General features: G+C 46.6%; 1 protein-coding gene across 35 annotated transcripts in view; it reads right to left on the bottom strand.

The window, feature by feature from the left end:
• Nucleotides 1-23728, bottom strand: part of SCAPER (S-phase cyclin A associated protein in the ER) — a 221071-nt gene that overhangs the window by 62565 nt on the left and 134778 nt on the right. For all 35 annotated transcript variants that reach the window (XM_074318185.1, XM_074318193.1, XM_074318192.1 and 32 more), the window contains one exon: nucleotides 16038-16153. In XM_074318185.1, the coding sequence (XP_074174286.1) occupies nucleotides 16038-16153 (116 nt within the window). The remainder of the gene's footprint in view (nucleotides 1-16037; nucleotides 16154-23728) is intronic.

Genomic DNA, 23728 nt, shown 5'->3' on the forward strand with positions numbered 1-23728 from the left:
CAGCAGTCTGTAAGCTGTGGACGTGGCCAAACCTCACAGCCAGTCAGCCTGAAGGTTAATCCTATCCACTAATGTGCCAATAGCAACCAAGGTTCAACTATAACAGGACAGCACACACACCTACATAAAGGACACTCCTGGAGCACCCGGCTCAGGTAACCAGGGAGACTGTGCCACTGGGTCCCACAGAGAACCTACTACATAAAGCCACCTGGCCAAGGCTGGGGGACGTAGCAGAACTACCTAGTACATAGAAGGAAACAGAGAGGCAGCTAAAATGAGGAAACAAAGAAATACATCCCAAATGAAAGAAAACTCCAGAAACAGAACTAAACAAAATAGAGGCAAGCAACCTACCAGATACAGAATTCAAAACAATGGTTATAATGATACTCAAGGAACTTAGTGAGAACTTCAACAAAGAGATAGCAAACATAAAAAAGGACATAGAAACCATAAAATAGAACCAGTCAGAAGTGAAGAATACAATAACTGAAATGAAGAATGTACTAGACGGAATCACCAGCAGACTAGATGCAGCAGAGGATTGAATTGGTTGTTTGCAAGACAAGGTAGAAGAAAACATCCAATCGGAACAGCAAAAAGAAAAAGAATCCAAAAAAATGGGGACGGTTTAAGAGACCTCTGGGACAACATCAAGCGTAATAACATTTGCATCACAGGACTACCAGAAGTAGAAGAGAGAACAAGGGATTGAGAACCTATTTGAAGAAGTAACCACTGAAAACTTCCTTAACCTGGTGAAAGGAAATAGACATACAAGCCCAGGAAGCACAGAGTCCCAAAGAGGATGAACCCAAACAGGCCCACCAAGGCACATTATAATTACAATGGCAAAGGTTAAAGACAAAGAATCTTAAAAGCAGCAAGAGAAAGGCAACAAGTTACTTGTAAGGGAGCCCCCATAAGACTGTCAGCTGATTTCTCAACAGAAACTGTACAGGCCAGAAGGGAATGGCACAAAATATTCAAAGTGATGAAAAAGCAAGGACCTACAATGATTACTCCACCCAGCAAAGCTATCATTTACAATCGAAGGACAGATAAACAGCTTCCCAGACAAGAAAAAGCTGAAGGAGTTCATCACCAACAAACCAGTATTACAAGGAATGTTGGAGGGACTTCTTTAAGATGGAAAAAAAAAAGAAAAAAGATAAAAAATATGAGTAATAAAATGGCAATAGCTACGTATCTATCAACAATTACTTTCAATGTAAGTGAATTAAAGAATCCAATCTAAAGACATAGGAGGGCTGAATGGATAAGAAAACAAGACCCTTACATACGCTGCCTACAAGAGACTCACTTCAGGGGTGGCTGGGTGGCTCAGTGGTTAGAGCGCAGTGCTCGTAACACCAAGGTTGCTGGTTTGATTCCCACATGGGCTGCTGAAGAAACACAAAACACTGCTTTGAGGGGACGTGTGCATCCACATGTTCATTGCAGCATTGCTTACAATGACCAAGACATGGAGGCAGCCTGGGTGTCCATCGATGGAAGAATGGATAAAGAGGAGGTGATACATGTATACAATGGAATATTGCTCTGCCAGGGAAGGGAATGGCTTCTTGCCATCTGTGGCGGCATGAATGGACCTGGAGAGTATCATGCTGAGTGGAGTGTAAGGCAGAGAAAGACAGATGCAATGTGATTCCTTGTATGTGGAATCTAAAGAACAAAATAAACAAAAACAGAAACAAATTCACAGATACAGAGAACATTTTGATGGTTGCCAGATGACAGGGGGTTTGTGGGCGGATGAAAAAGGGGAAGCGATGAAGAAGTACAAATTAGTTGTTACATAGCAGTCATGGGGATGTGGGGTACAGCATAAGGAATATATTTAATAATACAGTAATAACTACGTATGGTGTCAGGTGGGTACTAGATTTCTTGGGGTGATAGATGGGAGGGGATTGGGAGGCAGGGTGAAAAAGGTGACGGGATTAAGAAGTACAAACTGGTAGTTACAGAATAGTCACGGGGATGTAAAGTACAGCATAGGGAATACAGTCAATGATACGGTAATAACTGTACTGTGCCAGGTGGGTACTAGACTAGTCAGGGGGATCACTTCTTAAAGTATACAAATGTCTGACCACTGTGCTGTACACCTGGAATTAATACAAAATAATACTGAATGTCAACTGTAATTTTAAAAATTAAAAAAGGAGGGGGAGGTGAAGGGGAATAAGAAGTTCCGATCTCCACCTATAAAGCAAGTTAAAAAAACAACAACAAAAAAAACCCAAGTAAGTCATGGGGATGTAATGTACAGCATGGGGAATATAGTCAATAATATTGTGAGAGCGTGGTACGGAGTCAGATGGTTGCTGGACTTAAATGGTGATCATTTCTTTAGGTGTATAAATACTGAATAACTATGGTGTACACTTGAAGCTTATATAATGTATATGAGCTAACTGGAGGAAAAATCCTAAAAACCACTTTACCGACTTGACAGCTAAGAATGGTATTGTGAAGGGCTGCATTGCTTTTATTTCTAGTGTGAGTAAAGGGTTTTGTATGTGCCTATTGGCCATGTGTACTTACGTTGTCTTGCATTATCATTGTGAGCCTTTTACACACTTTTCTATTGGGGGGAGTTTGTCTTTTTCTTATTGATTTATACGATTCTTTACTGATAATAAAGGTGTTAACCTTTGGTAACACCTTTATTGGCAAATAAATTTTCATTTGTTGCTTATCTAATTTTTGTTTTCTTATCATAAAGAATGTTTTTGTTTTTATGAGATAAAATGTGTGAAAATTTTCCTTTAGTACAACCAAGTTTTGTGTCAAATTTAGAAGGACCTTCCAACTTTATGATTATAAAAATATTTTTAAATTAATCTCTGGTATTTTAATAGATTTGACATTTAAATCCACAATATAAAATTGATTGTGGGATAAGGTATAAAGGAGGGATTTACTTTATTTTTTTTCAAAATGAGATCATTTATACCTGTCTTTTTGTTAATTATCCTTGTCCTCTATTTTACAATTTTTATTGGAGGCTTGCATTTTTTTCTTTATGATTCATAGGAATTCTCCATAAATACAACAAAAGATTAATCTTAGTATTTTTCCAGTTTACCTACTGCCCTTCATTTTGCTTACATTATTTTAAAGGTATTGTTTATGTATGGAAGCTACACAAATTTATGTAGTCTAACAGTTTTTTCTTTACAATTCTACTGGTTTGAAAAGCCACTTTTAATATAATACACAGAATATACTCCCTGGTTTTCTAGTCTCATAGATAATTTTGTCAAGCATTGTGCTGATATCACATTGTTTTTGTGTTGTAGATTTACAGTTGGATTAGCATATAAAACTGTAGATCCCTAAAGGCTTAAAAAATGAGGGTTCTATGTTAGAATAACGAGCGGACCCATATACCTGTATAATTGTATCCCATTTTCCCTTTGATTTTGACCTATAATTTTTATGGCCTTCATTTTTAATTTCTCCTTTTCTGTTTCATTCAATACAACCTTAGACAATCTTAGACAACTTGTCTAAGATCTTTTGCGGACTGTCACAGGCATAAACTGACACGTAACAAGCAGACAACACGTGGGAGAGATTGTGTGCTAATGCCTTCTGTGCTTTATACTTAAGACAACGCATTTACAGGTCAAATGTGGGATGGAATGTGCCTCTACTCAAGCTTATGCTCACAAAACTTCTCCCAAGAAACTTCCACAAAGGAACTTCTTTCTGATGAGAAAAGGGGCGGGGAGGGGAAGGGAAAACTGGTCCACTTGGTAAAACTTGTTTCAAAGATAGCTGCTACTGGAAGGGCACCTGTCTCAGAAAGTTTGCTTCTTTGAACCCAGCCTGGTGATGTGCCCAGGCAGCCCTCCCGGTAATCTAAAACTCAAATGACTGGAAGCACTTTTTATAACATCGAACAAAAAACCCCAGATTTTAAAATGATCTTCTCAGAGACATTAAATTCTTACTGGCCATTCTGTCAAAAGCACATTGGTTAGGTCGGTTGAGATTAAGTGCCCCAAATAATCACGACCACGTGAGTGAATCTTACATCCATTAAGCCTTCTCACTGAAAATGTTTCCTTTGAAAAACAAGAGGACAGAAAAGACATCACAAAACTGGGTATTCTGGCCATAGGTTCATTCTGGCCAACCAACTTACACTTACATAGGAAAAGGACAGCACTACAAGCACAGTATACCTCTGATACTAAGATCAGTACCTACGACATCATAAAATAACGAAAGAGAAAAGCCCCGGGTGGTTACAGCCTAAAAGGGTTTGATGACATGACTCGGTAATAAGCGCACAATTTATACCCTAATGTAGTTTGCAGTAGTTAAGACTCATCAGGAAAACTGTTCACCAAAGTCCACTGTCTCCTTACACTGGTGTCCAGAGAGCAGATATGTTACATCAGTTGGCATGAGCATTTAAAAACCAGAGCCCCAACACCTATTATAATTTACTAAGTACATTTGGTGTGCATGAAGCATTTAATAAATGGTATACAGTTTACTTCCATTACCATTCTCAAATTATGCTGTGTCTTTGGAAAGCCGCAAACTCCAGTCACTTCTGCAGGCAGTAGTGAAAGCCTGATGCGAAATGAAGGCGGTGTAACGCAGTGAGGATGCTGATGCGCTTACTGGCCCACGCCGGGAGTGGCCCTCACAGCCGGGCCCTGCAGCAGTGACCACCCGCAAGCTGCAGCGCCGGTTCTCCAGGCTGAAAACCGAGGCTCGTGTCCAACCATGGAGATCTCCACTCGATTACCCAACTGCTCGAGTGACCTCCAGGCCAGGTCCTTGCCCGAGTCCTCCTTTTGGGAGCCTCATCGTGTGAAGCAATCGTGTGAAGCACAGAGTTGGCTCTGCACAGAGATGGGCGCAGAAAGGACCGCTGTTCCCAGCGGCGTACAGGAGAATGTACAGGCATGGGACATAGTAACACACCGATGAACCAGATTCCCACTACTGTACTCTTTAAACACCCATTAGGATAAAAAGAGGTCGGAGCTCCTCCCCCTACTGAAAGATAGGCTGTGAATTCCTACTGGTATCTCGGGTTCAAATTCAGGAGTCAGGGACTGCTAATTCTTTCAACTCTTCGATATGACAGCTCTCCCCTTTCTTGGACACCGAGAATCCCCATCCTCAAGGGCACCAAGGATGACAGACTCAGAATTGTGAAAATTACTCATTTGCTGGAGGCTACATTCTAACAACCATTTCTGAATAACAAAACTGACAGTATCACCACTAATTAATTGTGATTACTAAAAACTGTTGAAAACACTTCGCATATGCCACACCACGCCTCATCTATAATAAGGTCTAGCTACGTTGTCTTAACATAGAGTTATTTCATCCTAGAGGCTCTCTCTTAATCTACTTGAGTTTCAGTGCTACAATTCCATTTTCAGGGCTCACTGCCAGGCCACATGTCAATGGATCTATAGTCATTCGCTTGTCTGAAGTGTGTTCTCTACTAGATTCCTTAGGAAGGTCTTGTGGGAACCATGGTGCCCGAGTTCTGGCACATTCGTACCAGTGTGTCTGTGCCTTTTACAAGGGAAGGGCACTTTTGCTGGATAAAGTCTCTGGCATGTATCTTACTTTCTAGAGTACATTAAAAGTGTCACTCCATTTTATGCTGAAATAAAGCATTGCTATTGAGAAGTCTCATGATAAATTAATCTTCTTTCCCTTATAAATCATATCTTCTTTTTGCTCTTTCAGTGTATAATTTTTGAAGCTGAAGTACAATTTATACAGTTAACATTCGTTCACCCTTGTTAGTATTCAGAGTTTAAAACTGCGACAAGGGATTGATTGATCACTCAGTTTTGACATTTTTGTGACCACAGAGAAGGTGGACTTGTGACAGAATGTTGGTGGTTTTTTTCGCAGTGGACAATGAGACGTTTTGCTCCGTGTGGGCTGTGGATAAAGAGGAAAATTTCCCCCCTGGCACTGGGAGGACTAGTGTGCACCCCACAGCCTCCCCTGCCTCCCACTCCGTCCTATGACCAAGGACACCGGTGGGCAAGGCTGTGGGGAAGCCGACCTCCGGAGCAGCTCAGATACTGCTATTGGCACCGAGCTTCACCACAGGGATGTAAACGACATGCATCCTACACTTCCGTTTGCATCAAAACTCAACATAACAATAACAAGTGATTACTGTAACGCACACTATATTTTAAAATACAGCATTTTAATACCGTCCAAATCAATTTTTAAATAAAACTATTTTCCTTATTATAAGGACACCTCAGAGAAAGAAGTAAGAAATCTTCAACTGGATGTGTTATATCAAGGGTTCTTATCTAATTGGTGAATTCGGTATGATTAGGGTAGGCAATTTAATTATTCCAGAGACATATTCCAATTTTACATGGAGAACCATATATATTTTAAGCACCAAACTAATTAGACTTTGTGCATTTCCTAAAATTAACCTCCCACTGTGATGGTATTATGTTTCAAAGATGACAGTATTAATAATATATCTTTAAATGTAGGGAGCATCAAATTAAAACACCACTTTTAAGCTCTAGCGTTAAGCTCTGTTTTGTCTGATGACACAACAGCTATGATTAGCAAGTCTGTGGAAACGGTCTTAAGTAGGATCTGGTTATGTAACTGTCAATTCACAATTAAACGTGTTGGCTCTGGAGGAGACCCCAGGTGGTCTGCAGTGGTAGACAGCAGATTAAAGTCGACACTACTAATTTCTTTACTTTAATCTTATTAGTGGGACAACAGCTGTCAACTGTAACCATCTCTGTGCAGTCTTTTGAGACAGAAACAAAATGCTGCAATACGTCAAATGGAGAAGGCTATTTATCAATCACTATGGCAAATTAGCTTGCAAAACCGATTTTTCACTTTTATTGTCTAGGGGAAAGTTACTTGCTTTTAGTAAATCTCGATCTAAAAGTAGATATTTAGAATTACATTAAATAATCCTGCCTGGAAATAAGGAATTGTTTATGAATGATGGATTTCACACACACTGGCAAATGCCATATTATCAGCGTTTACGGGGTGGGGGTGGGGGCATGGGGGGACTGTGACATAATGAACACATGAGGTGGCACATGGTGCCCAAGTCTGTAATTCCACATCTGTTACTGATGGGAAGTAAACCCTGTGACACATGTCCTCCGTAGGCCGGGTTTAGGTTCCGGAAAGGGTGTTTAAGATAACATGGAAACGCTGTGGTTCTTTTTCACACTTCACTGCCAGATCCTCCCTGAACACTGTCTCATGTGCACAAGTAGTTGCAAGTCATTTGGGTTCATCTTTCCCAATTTCTGTTACATCAGTTCCTCTTATCCCTCTTTGGCCCTTAGCCTGTTCCGGAGGAGAAATGATTCCACAAATGATTCTACAATCACACCAATAAACCGGTACAAAAAAACTAAACTAAAAACCCCAAACCAATCAACCAAACAACACCTCCTCCACCAAAGGAAAAAAATGCAACAAGCAAAATAACAACAATAGCAATAAAACCCCAGCAAGTTATAGGAACGATGACAGTAATTTTTATATGATATTAATGAAATGATATTTCATTTTTATTAAAATAGTCAAAGTTAAATGCTCTCATCAGAAACAAAAGTACAGCCATCACTAACCTGTAAATACCAGCTTTGTACGAGATCCACCAAGGAGCCTCACGGACTCAAACTTGGCAGGAAATAGCACTTGCTGCTTAGACCTTCAATGAGCTACATGTTCGGTGTGTCGTGTAGAATAACTTACTGACTAGTCTTATTTTTCCAATCATATGTAAGCTTTCTGGAAGCAAAATCACACGCACTTGGGCACAGAAGACATTTAACAAATGCCTGCAGCCTGGCAGTACCTCTCTGACGGTACCACACAGGAATAAGCCCGAGAAGGGAGAAAACCAGCAGAGGACGCTTGGTCCCAGCTGCCAATCTGAGGACTGATGATCAATCATTTGAACCTTAGTTTCTTCATTTACATAATGTGACCAATCGGTGAGGATATGCCGACGACTGTTAAATAAGTGTAATGGGTTTATAAATCAGTTGTGCTCCTCTTGTCTCTCTGATCATGCCACACAATCTGCAGGGGTTCAGGACAACTCCTTTGCAAAGGCTTTCTCTCCCACTCTCCTCCACCCACAACTCTAAGCAAAGTCTAAGTACACAGCAATAACAGTGTGTTCAGTGACGTAATTCCTCTTTGTGCTTGGTTAAAACACACTGGGCAACAGGGCATACGTTACAATAGCGGGAGCAGTAAGAGAAAGACGTGTGAATGACTTGGATGGGAATGCTTCTCCCCGAAACGTGAGGAACGAATAAGCATCTGTTCCTGTCCCCTGACGCAGGCATGTTTCCCAATGCACTCACACCGACCTGTTTTTGGTCCTGTTCTGACACTGCTCTAATACTGCTGCTTCTTATCAGAACACGTGTGTTCTAAGGGTACCAACTGCTCGCAGGTGCCCAGGCATCTCCTACTGCCTGCGGCCTCCATGGTCTGACGCGCTGCACTCGCTGCCCAGGAAGACGGGTTTGCTCACCTGGCAACATGAGTCTGTCCAGCAGGTCCTCGCAGATCATCGTTTCATTGTGACATTGATGAGAAGCTGTAGGAACTCTTGTTTATATTCATAACCAGTGGGAGAACTGGTTTCATTTTACGTCGTTTGGCTGAAAGCTAAAGACCCGACTGACCGTGTTAAGAGAGGACTTGCTGTTCTTCACAACCCAGTTCAGACGTGACACCCTCCAGGAGGGACTCCGCGTCCTCCTCTGGTGGCTAATCGCTCTGTCTCCGCGTGGTGCACACTTCTGGAGTGAGACTTGGCACAGTGCACTGAATTACTTCTCTCCCTGATTAGCTCACCTCCTAAGTGAGCCCCTGAGGGCATGGATGATGTGTTATCATCGCCACACCTCTACCGTCCGGTACAGAGTCCCCAGTAAGGGCTGTACCAGCCTGCTAGGGGACATGTGGAAATATGTACTGACATATTTGGCTGTCACAACGACAGGGGGCAGAGATTTCATGGGTGTTCAGTGGGTCAAAAGATGTTACATACCTTGCAGTGTCAGGACAATCCCGCCCCAAATGCCACTGGTGTCACATGCCACAGCATGACAACTCACAGCGCCCTTCACACATCTGGGCACTTTATCTTCACAACAACCCTTTGAAATAGGAATCATTTCCCCATTTCCACATGAAAATTAACACAGCTCTGTAAAGTTTTCAGCAACAGGTCTCAACAAATTCTGGCAGTTGGTATTTGAACTCTAAACCACTGACGCTTCTCGTAAATCCCAGCTGAGATCAATCCATTAGTGTGTTATATTCCTTTTTTTCTAATTCTAAATACAGCTATTTCTTGAGGGTATCATGCTAAGTGAAATAACTCAGGTGGGAAAAGCCAAGACCCATAGGATTTCACTCCTAAAGAAAACAGAAAGCAACAAACGAACAAGCAAGACAAACACTCATAGACACAGCAGGATGGTAGTGACCAGAGGGAAAGGGGGAAGGATGGAGGAGAAGAAGGTAAAGGGGGTTAAATATAAGGTGATGGAAGGAAAACTGACTCTGGGTGGTGAGCACACAATGCGATACAAAGATGATGTATTATAGAAATGTACTTGAAACGTATATAATTTTTTTTTAACCAGTGTTATCCCAATCAATTTAATAAAATTGAAAAAAGAAAAATGACAAAAGAAAATACAGATACTTCTGGATTGAGTTCTAGAACTAACCAAATGGGACAGTCAATAGATTTACAGAACTAAATGTTAACCTACGATACATTATACATGAGGCTGTGGTACGTACGTGTAGAATATAACACTATAATCTTCATCCTATGTGCCCTGCTTTCCCGAAAATAAGACCTAGCCAGACAATCAGTTCTAATGCGTCTTTTGGAGTAAAAATTAATATAAGACCCAATCTTATTTTACTATAATAAAGGCCCCGGTATAATATAATACTGAGTATAATATAATATAATACCGGGTCTTATAATATAATATAATGTAATATAATAGCGGGTAATACAATACTGGGTCTTGTATTAATTTTTGCTCCAAAAGACGCTGATTGTCCGGCTAGGTCTTATTTTCGGGGAAACATGGTAGGTGTGTCTCAAGAATCCAAGTCACAAAAGGTGACAGGCAAAGAAAGGTTACAAAGTTAGGGAAGTGCTACATCACAAATCTAAAAGTGCTGCAGAGTATTTTGGGGAGGGTTGCTATGTCACAATGTCTGGGACACCAGGGGACGCGGCCGCAAGCTCCACATTAATTGTGTAATGAACTGACACCCTCCCCATGGAAATCCACTGCTGATTTTAGAAAGGAAATTAATAAGAAAATTGCACTCACTTAATAGAAACGAGCTTTGGAACCATCCTCGCTGGGATGCACCCATCTGAAAAGTGAGAGTGATCTATATTTACATGAACTCGAACGTCAATGCACAGAATTTCTATATGGATTTGGGTTTTCAGTAAGGCAATAACCTGACCTCTGACCCAACAGCTGGCTTGATGAAATAACTCCCGGGAGAAGGCCTCAGTGTAAAGGAAATGACAAGCAAGGCAGAGCCTCAGATCAGAGGAGCGATTTAAGAAAGACAGTCCAAGGAAAGGCTTCCCTAAGCACACAGACAACCCAAATGTATTACTGGACAGCTTTCTCCACGAGAAGCAAGGGCGTGAATGTAGACCAGGCTAAGAAAAAAGTTTCAGAACTGCTCATTTTCTCAGAAAACATGAATCCAGCATCTGCCAGTGCAATTCTGGTCAAGTCACAACGGCATCGAGAAAGCACGTTTGCCCTTTTTATTGAGTGAAATGGTGCAACGCTGGGGAACTTGTGTCCCGTACCAGCACCTGTCCTGCTCTGGGACAGCTGCTTAAGACCGCGGGGACATCGCGTGGCTTCCCAAAGGAGCCAAACTGCAATTCCAGACAAAGCTGCCCGGAATGATGCAAGCCATGCTGGTCTCCCCATTAAATACTGTAAAATGACTTAACAAAGGGTCACTTGTCTTCTCTAAATGCTGTACCTTCTCCTAGCAGTTGAAGCTGTGCTGTTAAATCATAATAAAGGTCTATTATTCGGTTCTTTATCTTTACTGTATGAGGAAGTGGGCAGGACTAAGGCTCTGAGCTGCGTCCTGCTGCCAGGATTTGGGCGGGGGGTAACTGCTTTTGCAAATCTTCTCACATTCTAAACATCTTAATGTCATCATCAAAACAGGTAACTATTCTAGTGCCTAACTTCAGAAAAGAGCTGGTGAAATAATCAAGTTCCTCTGGAACAAGCTTCCTTTTTATTAAAAAGTTGAGCCAGGGTCACCGTGGTCAAGCCTGAAAGAGTGGAGTCTAAGGAAATACACCTCCCTGTTTGTAAAGGTAAGATGAAGCCACGGGACTCAAACTGAGGCCAGTTGTAGAGTTCATGGTGAGGACCTCAGTCTGAAACCCACGGGCCACCAGGGGAGGTGACCCTTGAGGGCTGGCTGCAGACAAGATGAGCAGGGCTGCTGAGAGTCCTGCCCACAGAGCAGCACAGAACGCACCCCTGCATCCCTGATGTAGCATTTGCCTGAGTGTCCCCAGCTCAGACCCACAGGCACAGCAAGTTCAGTGCACACAGCTCTACACACATTCTCCATGCTGGCGTCAGGAGCAAAGGGGAAATTTGGCCAGGCCCAGCTTGTAGAAATCGGTCATGTTCCTAAAGAATGGCGCCCTGGAGAACTGCTAGAGCATGCTTCCCGTTTCTGCTTTAAACTGCGGGCATTCATTCATTCATTCATTCTTTCTTTCCTTCATCATATGAAAGAATTTAGAAAAACTAGTATGACTCCACAAGATAGGCTCTATAACACAGTCAAATATTTTCAACCACTCTGGAGTTCTAACAATCTTTAATATTTGCACTGAAAGTATCAGGCTCTTCTGGCTGAAAGAGACAGAATTCACTCAAACTATTCAAGTCAAAAGAGGCATTTATTGAAAGGCTACTGGGAACGTTCGCATGAATCCAGGAACAAATGAGCTATTGGACCTCAGGAGGGCAGGGACAATGCCAGCTCTGTGGACGGGACGGCTCAGTTCTAGCCCCCTCCGCTGTCACAAAGCAGCCAGCCCGGTCTCCCCTTTTCCCAAGTGGCCTTGGCTAATCCTGTGAAGCCTGGAATAAACACAGCCCTGTCACGGCCAGCCCAGAAGTTACTCTACCCGATTTTTAAAACTCAAACACACAAGAACAAAAATGAGTCAGAGGTTTACAATTTCCCAGTTGCAAATTCCCGCCAGAGAAACTTGACTGGCTCACTTTAACTTTCTGGGCTGTGTTCTAAATCCGATGCTGCTGGCTGTTCGTGAGTCAAACGTCCACTGTTGGTCTAACCCCAGTTATGACCATGAGGGACGCGTCCCACGGCTTAAATACAGTTGCTTAAAGAGGCTTGGGCGCAATGCCCACAACGTGTCGTTCTCATGTCACTCAGGAGAGAAGAGGACACAACAAATAGGAAAGGAGCTGAGGTGAACTTGAGGTGCATAAGATCAGCCAAGGGAGATGAAAGCGCCACAGGGCAGGAAGTTGGGGTGACAAGGGATTAGCAGCAGAAAGGCAAGGACAAGAGGAGAGGAGCCCAGAGGACACAGCAGGAGCTCAGAGGCGAGAGCATGGGACAGGCCATCAGGCAGCTGAGTTTGCAGACAGGGGACGAGTAGCAACACGCCCCTTCCATGAACAGCTCATGTCTGCTGCTGGGCTGGTTCCTGCACAAAGGTGACACTTAGACTGTGATCTACCTGATTTCCATACTGAAAGTTCCCCCAAGGACAGGTCTATTCTGAATGGCTCCCAGATGGGGCCGCTCGTTCCCACGGCCACGCACGCACACCTCTGACCCCAAGAAGGGGAGACAGTCTCCCTGGGCAGCAGAACTGGAAGCCCTGGACCGTCTGCCTGCCTGCTTCTAGAAGCCAGTGGGAGATCCCCTGCTCCCGGGAAGACGAGTTGCATCAGCTCGAGCCTGGGAGGACCACGGGACCAAGAGAAGGGAACAGAAGACCTTACGGACACAGCATCAGCAGGTCCGGCCAAGCGCGCTGCCTGCTGGGAGGACTGAATGCTTTCCAGAGGGACATCCCGGCCCCTCAGGTTGTCCCCGCCCTTGTTCTGGTGGCTGCTGATGACTGTGAGGGTAAACAGGGTGACACCTGCCAGGCCTCCGGCACAGTGACTGGCCCAAGGATACAGGTGGTGACTGTTAGGCTGTGACGCCTCAGCACCTCCAAGGGTGGAGTAAACGCAGAGCTCTCACAGGGAGAAGCCACAGGAAGCCACTCTGGAGAGCACATTCTGACGTCTGGTTGTAAATGCCCTGCCTCGTAAGCAGAGCTCCACCTCACATCACTCTGGATTTCTTTCTTTTGTTATCTGACTGAGTAAGTGTTGTTTTGCCTGGTAAGACTCACTTACTAAAGGCAGGTAAGTGCACATACCATAAAGAAGCAGAAAAGCACCTTGCTTAACTTGTGGGATGAGAATAGACAGACTGTACAGAAGCCACCGCCGGGGAGGGGTCTGTTCTAATCCATACATTAAAGGGGCGACATCCGCACTAGTGTGCTCTGCGGCCAGGAGAGCAGCTCCCGTATTGCCTGGGGTCTTCTGAGCAATTTCCGGGACGGGACATAAAAATGCATAGACACATAGAGACGGGATGCAAACCCTGCTGAGCCAGCTAGCAGAGCAGCCACAGCAGGGTGCCTGTGTGGCCGAGGAGGGAGGTCCTGACGTGCGGACACATAGCCAAGGTGGCGTGTTCTCACACCGCTCCACTGTCTTCTCTCGGGAAAACAGCTCACTCCCACATTCCAACGGTATTTATCGGGATGCCCTGTGGTTTACAAATAGCGCATCTGCCACGGGCACGGATCCCAAACAGGGCCAGTCGGTCATGAAGCTAATGGTACAACAAATGGAGAGCTTCTAAGACAGCACGGGAAAAAAGTGCTACCCTGCAGTATTCTCTAACATGTTACGATTTTCCAGTCAGCTGCATGAAGACACACATGTTCTATAGATCAACTTTAGGGCTGGCATCAAGTTTAAGAAAAGAAATTAAATTAAAGCCCATATAGGGATCCAAAAAGGATCATGACAGATCGGGCTCAAATTTACTAGGACACAGTTTGACCTCAAGGTGCAAAAAAGAAATGTCCAACTAAAATTAATAGACTATAGCTTCTTGGAAGCCAGAGTGACACAGACTCAGGGATTTCAAGGTCGGTAACTAAGCAGGATTACGTGGGATCAAAACGGTAGCAAGGACAACAAAACTACAAGTACTAACACAGCGCCGACTCTGTGCGGGACAGGTAAACACGGGTGCTTTTCACCCTCGCAGCAGTCCACAGGCCCAGCCCTCATGGCAGCACCACCACTGAACTGAGCGTCTGCTACTGAAGGTACGTGTTAAGGCCCAGCTCCTACAGCTGCCCAGTGAAAGCAGAAACTCAGGCTCAGATCTGACTCCAGAGCCTGTATGTTTTGCACTCAACCTTCATGTTGACCAGACTCCTCCTCCATAAAAAACTGTGTCCAGAGGGACAGTGATGGGAGACAGGCAAGGCTGATGGAAAGACCAGGGCTGGCCGCTCTCCAATGATACGGCCTATGGTAGCTTGGGGAGTCACCCTTATGGGCCCTTGTCCCCGAGCGTCTGTCAAGACCTCCCGAGAGGTCAAATGTAGCCTGGGGAAGACTCAAGGACAGAATCGCTTCTGATGGCCCACGAGGCCTGATGCTTCTTTGAACGTCCACTGCGGCCTGAGAGGGGGCTGGTGATGTGGAACGCCAGTGAGTGCCAACTCTCACCGTTATCTCTGCCACCAGGAATGGCTGCTGTTTTTAAATGGTCCCCTAACGCCTACATAATGATTTGAAGTTTACAAAGAACTCTTCCAGTATTTCAACTGACCCCCAAGCTGTACCGTCTGGCAAATACGACTGCCCCTGTATGCAGACGAGGAAACACACCATGGTATTACGGCACTCACCCAAATTCTCCCACTAGTAACCAGCAGAGATAAAGCTAGAACCCGGGTCTGTCTGGCTCCAAAGCTGGTGCTTTTTCAACTTTACCAAAATGTCTCTCAGGAAAAAGGTAACAGACGCTTGGAATTTTTTTCTGTTGTATCTCGTGGACAAGTGAATCACTGATTTTGTTGGGCTAACCATAATATTTAAAAGCGTTCTCGGTGGTATACATAAACGTTTACCAACACCTCTCATTTAACCCTAGAAATAAGAGTCCCCGCACAATGTGTGGCAATCCTGCATGTCACAACGCAGGAGCACAATACTGCTGAAGCAATTCTGTCTGCTGCTGCGCCCCAGATGGCCAGGGACCAAGGGCGACGTAGGGGAACAGGAAGTACTCCCAGGTCACGGGCTGTGTGGGGCACCCGGGACAAAGAGCAATCTGCAGTGAGGACCGAGCCACATGTCACTTCCTGGCACCTTGGCTGGCACCCCAGACTGGCCGTCTTGGCCTCCGACTGCTCCTGTGTGTCAGGGACTCCACATCTCACAGCTCAGGCCTCGGCTACTGTACTTACTCATGTCTTCTCTACACGTAACACAAAGAGTTAGCTTTCTCTTACTGCTCTTCATTTCTGCTCAATGTCTGTAAGCTGTCAGAACTGCACAGGAGCTTATCAGCCCTTCTTGACGGAGGGTCACAGAAGGTCACGGACAAGAAAGATTGCCCTGTAAGGCTTCTGAGGCTCCACTTCAGTTTTGGAAGTGAAGTCGAGTACGTCTGTTTTTCTCTCGAATGGGGAGTGTGAGCTTTTGCTCTTCAAGCCTGAGTACACATACAGTTTCCTATGCTCTCCCATATGGAAACCATAGGGCAGAAGACTCATAGATGAAAAGTGAAAGACATCAAAAAACTGTACTTACTTAGGAGGAATTCGTGAAATTGTGTTCACATTTGTAGCTGGGACCACCACTTGCAGGATGTGTTCAAGGGCCGTCAACCCACCAGCAACTTGAAATGCAATCTGATCTGCCACATTCTAGACAAAAATACAAACAGAAATTAGCTCAGTTTCCCAGGCATAGAATTATAATCAAATGAAGTATTTAGTTGTAGCGTGACACATCCTGTGGGTTCAATTATCCTACAGATGCTTGTGAAACGCTTCCTAGGAACGGCAGGTGACAAGTGGTGAGCACAGAAGACTGACTGCTGTCCCCCACGTAGCTTAAAAGTTAGTGGAGGAGACCAACACTACTCCAAGAACTCTAAGTAAAGTGATTGCAATGATGAGAAGTACCCCGAACAAAAGGAACGGTGCTGTCTGAGAACAATGGTGACTCACGGGTCAGCAGAGGGTGCCTTGTCTGCAGCCAACCCTCAAGGGTCACCTCCCCTGGATTAGAGATGCCATCAGCTGCCAGCCCTGGGAGCGCTCCTCACAGGTGCAGACAGTGTTCAGTGACCCCCAGCTTCTCCTCAATCACCCCTCTTTTCTGCCCTGTTTGCAGCCCTGGTCCCAGCACAGAACGGGGAAGATAAATACCAGCCTGATGAGTGACTGGACAGAAGGATGAACAAAGGAAATGATTTCTGTCACAGCGACAGTGTCCTGTGAGGTATGACAGATGAACATGACAGACATGTGAGTGGAACAAGGAGACACACCTCCCGCCGGACCCCATTCTCCTCTCTGTACTAAAGGCAGACACGCTATCCCATGGCTTCTTCACCGCAGGGGACGAGGGGACTCATGAGGAGCCCTCCAGAGGTCAAAGCTAAACCACATTCTCAAGTGTGTGGCAGTCGCAGCTCCACATGCAAACAAAAATGGAAATCCCTTTCACTCGATAATCCAGGAAGACGACAGGCAGCCCAGGGCCTCCCAGGTCCACCTCTTCTCTAACTTCTGGGGCCAATCACCTGGAACTTTCCATACGCTGCTCTCTATTCTTGGACGTCTGAATGCCACAGTGAGTCTCGATGACCCTCAAACACACCGTCTCATCTATCCCCGTCAGTGTCCAAGGAAAAAGCAAGTTTGCTAAAACTACTTCACCCATAATTATTCTTCCCATCCCAACCGCCACCTTCTCGACTTGTAATTTCAAATGCCACCTTTCAGTCCTTTAAGACCAAGATCGAATGTCGCTTGGTTCATGAAGCCTTTCCTGACCCCCTCAGCTACACTCGAAGGGCTCTGAACTTCTCCGCATTTCCCCGAGGCCCTCATCACCTGTGGCATCATCCCAGAGTTGTGCGTGTTCGCGTCCTAGACTGGAAAGCCGAAACGCTCCTGTGTCTGCGTTCTCGATTAGGGCACAAGACGCAACGCCATGGCACCCAGCGAAGTGTGTCCCATGACGGAACATCCTCCGCTAGAAAGGTGAGCTTCCCTTTCTCCTCTGGCCCTTCCCCAAAAGCTCTGCGTCCAGGCATGTGAGACCGGAAGTTCCATGAAGAGCTTTACAGCCCGTCTCTGAGTGAGGAGGAAGTACCCTGGGATCAGGTGTGTGGCTTTACCTGCGTACCTGGCAGACCACCTTAACAGCTCGGCCTTCCTCTGCCCTCTCCCTCTCCAGAGTCCTGTGGGACTGACAGCTGACTAAAAGGATTAGCAGCACCGTTCTAATACCCCAGTTCAGCGTAGCTACGAGCCAGCAAAACCCGACAGCTTCCATGTGACTTACATGGCCTGGGAAGCCATTCAGTTATGAAATAACGAGAGTAACTGCTATCATGTTTCCCAATGAAAGGCGAGGCAGCTGTTGATGTCTGGTGGCCCGCAGGCTTCTGGCCTTTGTACTGGACTTCTCGACAGACACTGATTATGCTCTCTGTGATAGGGAGGAGGGCCTTCCAGCCTTTCAGGCGGAGGTGGCAGATGGGGAAAGCCGCTGCGCGCTCATTAGCAAGATGAGCGAGACTGTTCTGAGCATCTGGCAGCACCTAAGACGGACCTGTTGCGCGTTTAGAAGCAGCAAGCAGCATAAGCTGCCACTCCTCGTTCTGTTGCGTGCTTGCTCCCTTCTAGGCCTTCTTCCTAGGCCCGAAACCGACATAAATGTGTAGGCTCAGCCTTTAAGCTTGAGACATTCCCACTTGTAAGGACTCTGGCCCAGGGGTTAAGAAAATCACAAGCAAATTATCCATTTGTGGAAATGTGGTGCCAGAAAGAGTAAAATCGTAACCAACAGTTTGAACGCGTAAGATAGTAAGGTAAGTGGGGCTGAGAGAGGCTGGAAAAACTGTCTCCAGGTGAGAGGAACAATTCCTTTGTGATGCTAATTGGAGCTTGGACCTTCTGGAAGGCCCTCTGGGAGCTGGAGGGAGGTGACTCATGTGTGGGGATCTGTTTGGACTGAGTGAGAAGAGGCCAGGAGACTGAGGGGCTGGTGCGGGGCTGAAGGGCAAAAGCAGGACACCAGACCTACGTGCTCCCGGTCCTTCCATGTAAGCCCTGAAGACAGATGACAGAGTGTGCGAGCCCACTGCTGCAATCCAGCAGAACTCCCGTAGCTATTGCGCTGTCCCTGGCCCGCAAGCTCACGAGGCTGCCCTTGGCAGGCACTGGGCCCGGCCTGGCACCTGTTCGGGTGACAGACTGAACACAGGTCAGTGCAGGGCAGGGAGACACGTGCTACAGTGAGCGTTGGCACTGAGGACATGGTTCCCTCGGCCAGTTCTTCAGGACGCAGTGGGTGCAACGTGGACAGTGTTCTGAGTTACCGCTACCAAAGTAAAAGACAAAGGACCCAAAGTCAAGGTCGTACAAACGAGGTTCCTCGGGCGACTCCCATATTCTCCCACTTCCCCACTTCCTGGCTACCCTGGGGCCCACAGCCCACTCGAGCAGTCTTGCCACAGCAGTCCCCCTTTCCCTCTGTTCCTGCATCTTAAGTGTCCTGGCATTTCCAAGTTGGTAAGCAAAAGAAACTCGGGACCACGAGACCAAGGAGAACATGTTTTGCAGTAGAGAGTGGCCTGGACAAAAGCAGTAACGGGGACGGACCCCTAGGCAGGACCTGAAGCTCAGAGGCTCTTCTCCAGCAAGGTGGCAGGGAGAAGAGAGGCCTGTTGTAGCGCTTAACTGATCTTTCTGTCATTTCACTGTAAAGCGGGTCACACTGACGATCTACTTACTTGTTCACAAAGCAGACTGAGAGGTCCCTGACAGCTGGGATGATGTTGACACAGGGTCTAGCAAAAAATAGTATTCGAGAAATATTGCTGAATCCAAGAATAAAATTACAGTGTAGTTTCTGGGAATTCTAACATCAGAGCGTCTCTTCAAGGGAGAGAAAACCCATTCGTCCACAACGAGGAGGAAGAGGCCTAGAAACAGGCATGTGCCTGGGAAGCCAAGGTAGGGTCCACGCGAGCTGGAAACAGTGAAGAGGCTGCAGGTCGTGGCTGCTGCAGACATGGCCCTAGTCCTGGGCCTGCCTGAGGGGACGAGCCCCGACCAACTGCCAGCCACCGCTGCTGATCTCCTCACTGGTTTGCGTGCCTATTTTCATGGGAAGTAGTGACCCAGACCCTGTCATGTCCTTAAGGAGGGAGGCGGGAGGGGAGTGAATTTTAAGGAGGGAACAGAAACCCAAACTTTGCTTTTCTCAAAGGGCCATGCTAGGGGGCTAACCAAGAGTGTATTTCAAGGGCGCACCTGGGGTTGGCCCCAGGTTGCTACCTTAGACGGGGCCTCTCCACAGCCCTGTGACGTAGGGTCAGCACCCCTTCTACAGACGAGAAAACCAGGCGCAGGAGCTGTCAGTGTCCGACTCACTTCTTACAGCCAGCGAGGTTTCCCTGACTCTGAGCCCACGATGGGCCTGTACAAAGGAAGCTGAGGGAGAACCGTGTGTGTGGCGATAGGAACAGGCTGGACTTTGGCACACTTATCCCTAAATATCCCAAATCTGTAAACAATTCTGTAAAATCTTAGACTCGATACTATTTAAAATATTTAAAGAAAATTTGTTTTGAAATAATTCTAAATTTGTCAAAGAATTTCAAGGACAGTAGACAGGCCCCGTGTGCCTTACTCCAGCTTTCCCTCATGTTAACACCGTACATATCATGACATTTGCAACACGAAGGAAGTACATTAAAGCTATACTATTATGAACCGAACTACAGCCTTTATTTGGATTTGCCCTAGTCTTCCCACTGAGTCCTTTCTCTGTTCCAGGATCAAATCCAGAATTCCAGGCTGCATTCAGCTCAACACTGGAAGACAAGGTGAAGTAACTTCTCACACCAGAGGGGTCCTGAGCTCTTACATTACTGTTCACTAGCAACTCAAGAGAAAAAAAGTCTTGAAATAATCCAGACTCAGAGAAGTAAAGGAATGCCACGTTTGACCATCCCAAGTAAATAAAAAGGGAAATGAGAGCTAAGTGGGTTCTGTGGGACTGAAATATGAGGAGTCCTTTTACCCAGTGGTGCAGGTCTTGGGACTGTCAGGAAATAGGAAGGACCCTGCGCACAGCAGGAGGGCAGCAGGCCCTGGGTGAGGAGGGGGAGGGAAGGAAAAAGGGAGGGGGTAAGAGGACGGAGGAGGAGGCAGGCAGGCAGGCAATATGGCCCTGGCCCCTGAGGCAGGCTCCCTGCAGCTCCCGTCGCATCTGGCCCACAGCCCTCTCTTGGCCAGGGCCGTCTCAGAACTCCTTCCTGCATGGCAGTGAAAGGCCTGTAGGCTGTGCCCCCCACTTCAGGAGACAGTGCTTCAAAGTCTTTCGCGTGCATCTTCTCCGCTTGTGTCCGACAGGAGAGTTACCGCAAGATTTCTTCTCAAGCAGCAGCGAGGTTCAGAGGCTTGCGACGGGGCACGAGGACAGTCACGCTCTGCTGATTTTAGACCTGATCCTGCCAGGAAGCACTGGGCATGCTTCACTTAGTGCAGAAGAAATGAAAGCGTGGACGTGGCTAGTGACCGGCAACGTTTTCTTGGGTGGATTGTCCGCAGCCAGGACCCTCGTCTACGGTCTCCTGTTCTCTAGCAGCTGAAAGGCATACAGAGAAAGCAGGACCCAAAACGTGCCACGCCTGGTACTTGGGAGACCATCTGATACAAAAGGTGGCAAGGAAGGAGGCAGAAATGAGCGTGCACTCTAGTCACAGACGCCACCTGACCCAGGCAGAGCCTCTGCCCTCCACCGAGATGTCGCAAGAAGGAACTCCTCACGTGCACAGCAGCAAGAAAGGCTTTTGAAGAATGCGTGCTTTCTTTTTTTATTCTGCTAAAGCAAACACAGCCAAATGTTCACGGAAGAGTTAGCGCTGCCCAGGGAATTCCCACATTAGAGCTGTTTGCGCTACGCGCCCACTAGGGAGAATAAGAGAAGTCCGGTGGAAAGGTGAAGTCACACGTTTACAAGCCTGCTTATCTGAGGCCAAGAGAACGCTGAGGCTTCACGAAGTGTGGGGAGCACCAAGCATGACAGAATCTTACGTGGTTATGGAAGGCTAACATCTTTACAAGGAACACTCGAGCGCACCTGACAGAAAGCTGACCACCCTCTGTACTTACATACAGCCTTCAGTGCGGAGTGTGAAACGGCATACAGGACCACATCCTCCCAACATGGGAAAGTCAAGTTCTCGTACGCAAAAGCGACGCAAAGATCCTAGAAGAGCCTGTGCCTCTGAAGACATTCACGTGTGAACAGCAAGCAGCACAGGGCTTTGTATGAACAACAGGGACTGCAGGGAGAGGTGGGACTCGAAGACAGGTGGAAATGAGCACTGTCCGGGGAATCAGGCGGCAGGAGCACACAGCCTTGCTGACTTTGGGACAGACGGGACTAGAATTCTGGCCCCGGCAGGTGCGGCCTCTAGGCTGGGGGCTGGCTCCTTGCGCGCACAGCGTGTCTCACTCGCTGTTTGGACGCTGGAAGTGAGCATGGCCTGTGCAATAGTTCTGCCTGGTTTGAATCCCGATGCTTTCACTCAATAGCCACAGAACATCAGGCAGGTCACTTCTGCTCTCGGTGCCTCAGTTCATAAACTAGGATACAGGCTTCCCAGCCAAGTGGCTGTGCATCTGTACCAACGCTCTGACCGTCAGCTTCTTCTCCACACCGCCCCCCCTCTCCAGCCAAGAATCTAGCAAACTGTCATCAAGTGAATGTCACTTCCCACCCCTGAGGGTTCCTGCTTTTTCAGGACTTCACATTTCACTTCCAGTTCACCCAGGGCTAAGTGACACCCGTAATGGAAGACCCTCAGTGTTCTGGGTGGGACATAGGCTGTGGCCTGTGTGGCTCTCAGAACTGCACGCAAGCAGGATTTCTCTCAGAAACACCTATTTTAAATAAGCATCTCAGCTTCGACGTGACCTCCTCAAAGGGGCCGTGTCTGGCTCCCGGGCGGCCTTGGATACAGTCTTCCTGCTGCAGCATGAATGCACACTGGAGTGGCGTCCTCCCACACTCATCACGGTCTACAAGGACAGGGCCTGTATATGTCCGAGTTACTGCTGTCCCCACGTGCTTCGCACACACGAGTGTCACTGGCACTCACCAAGCGTGCACCCTACATACCAGGCACACTCCTGGGAGCTGCTCGCAAGCAGTGGCTCCTGTACTACTCACAACAACGCCTGACGTTCACACAACTGCCACTCCCAGTTACCTGGGGACACTAACGTGCAGAGAAGGGAAGTCACCTGCTCAAGATTATGCAACTCGCAGGCTGACCAAGGAATCCAGCCCAAGTGCGTCTGAGTCCAGAACCTGAGCTTGACCATCAATACGTGCTGCCCCTGGGACAGAGCACACTGAAAACCGGTGTCCCCCAAACCCTACCATCTGAGGTGAGTGGGACGGGTACGCCCTGAGTGCTGGGATGTGTCCTAGGCAGGACGGCCGCACTGTACGTCTGGGCCGCACTGTGCCCAGAGATGGCCCTATGTTGTTCTTGACAGAAAGGCTCCTGAGCTTTGAAAAGGGCCGTTGTCCAGGCAGCTAAGCAGAAAGAGGAAAAGACAGAAAAGAATTAAAGAATCTTAGAATTCCGGACTCGGGAGGAACCTGAAGATTGAAAATTCCCTTACCAGGGCTAAACACACTACATCAGGCCAGTGCGCCACAGAACATCTAAAGGCCATTTTGGGTGGTTTGGCAAATGTTATGCGCTCTGTGATCTTACTAGATTTTTACGGCATATACAACTCATTGTCTTAGATTCATATATGAACAAGCTTACTAGATCAATCCAGCAAACCCAGAATATACAAGGAACTCTAGTTGGTTGCTTTAGAAAAATCCATTTTAAAGATAACAAAAAACCATATCTAATGATGTATAATGTCTCTATTTTGGATTCCAGAAATAAATGACATAAAAGATAGGCTTTCCCAGCTTCTTGATAAAAACACAAGAAACATGAGATATGTAAATGAAAGCAAACACAGTGACATCATGAGTCTCTGATAGCACGGCCTCACTTCAAGATAACCGCAGTGTCCCCTCGTAACAGACTGCCTTTGTGACGTCTTTCCCAGAAATTAGTCCTTCCAGGCGTCACCAAATCAGCCAAATTGGCCACTTTCCTACAGTGAGCTGCTGGCTCAGACAAGCACCTGTCTTGACTGTCTAGGCATTCACTTGCC

This window comes from Rhinolophus sinicus, linkage group LG13 (genome assembly GCF_036562045.2).
Source record: "Rhinolophus sinicus isolate RSC01 linkage group LG13, ASM3656204v1, whole genome shotgun sequence".
Taxonomy (NCBI): Eukaryota; Metazoa; Chordata; class Mammalia; order Chiroptera; family Rhinolophidae; genus Rhinolophus; species Rhinolophus sinicus.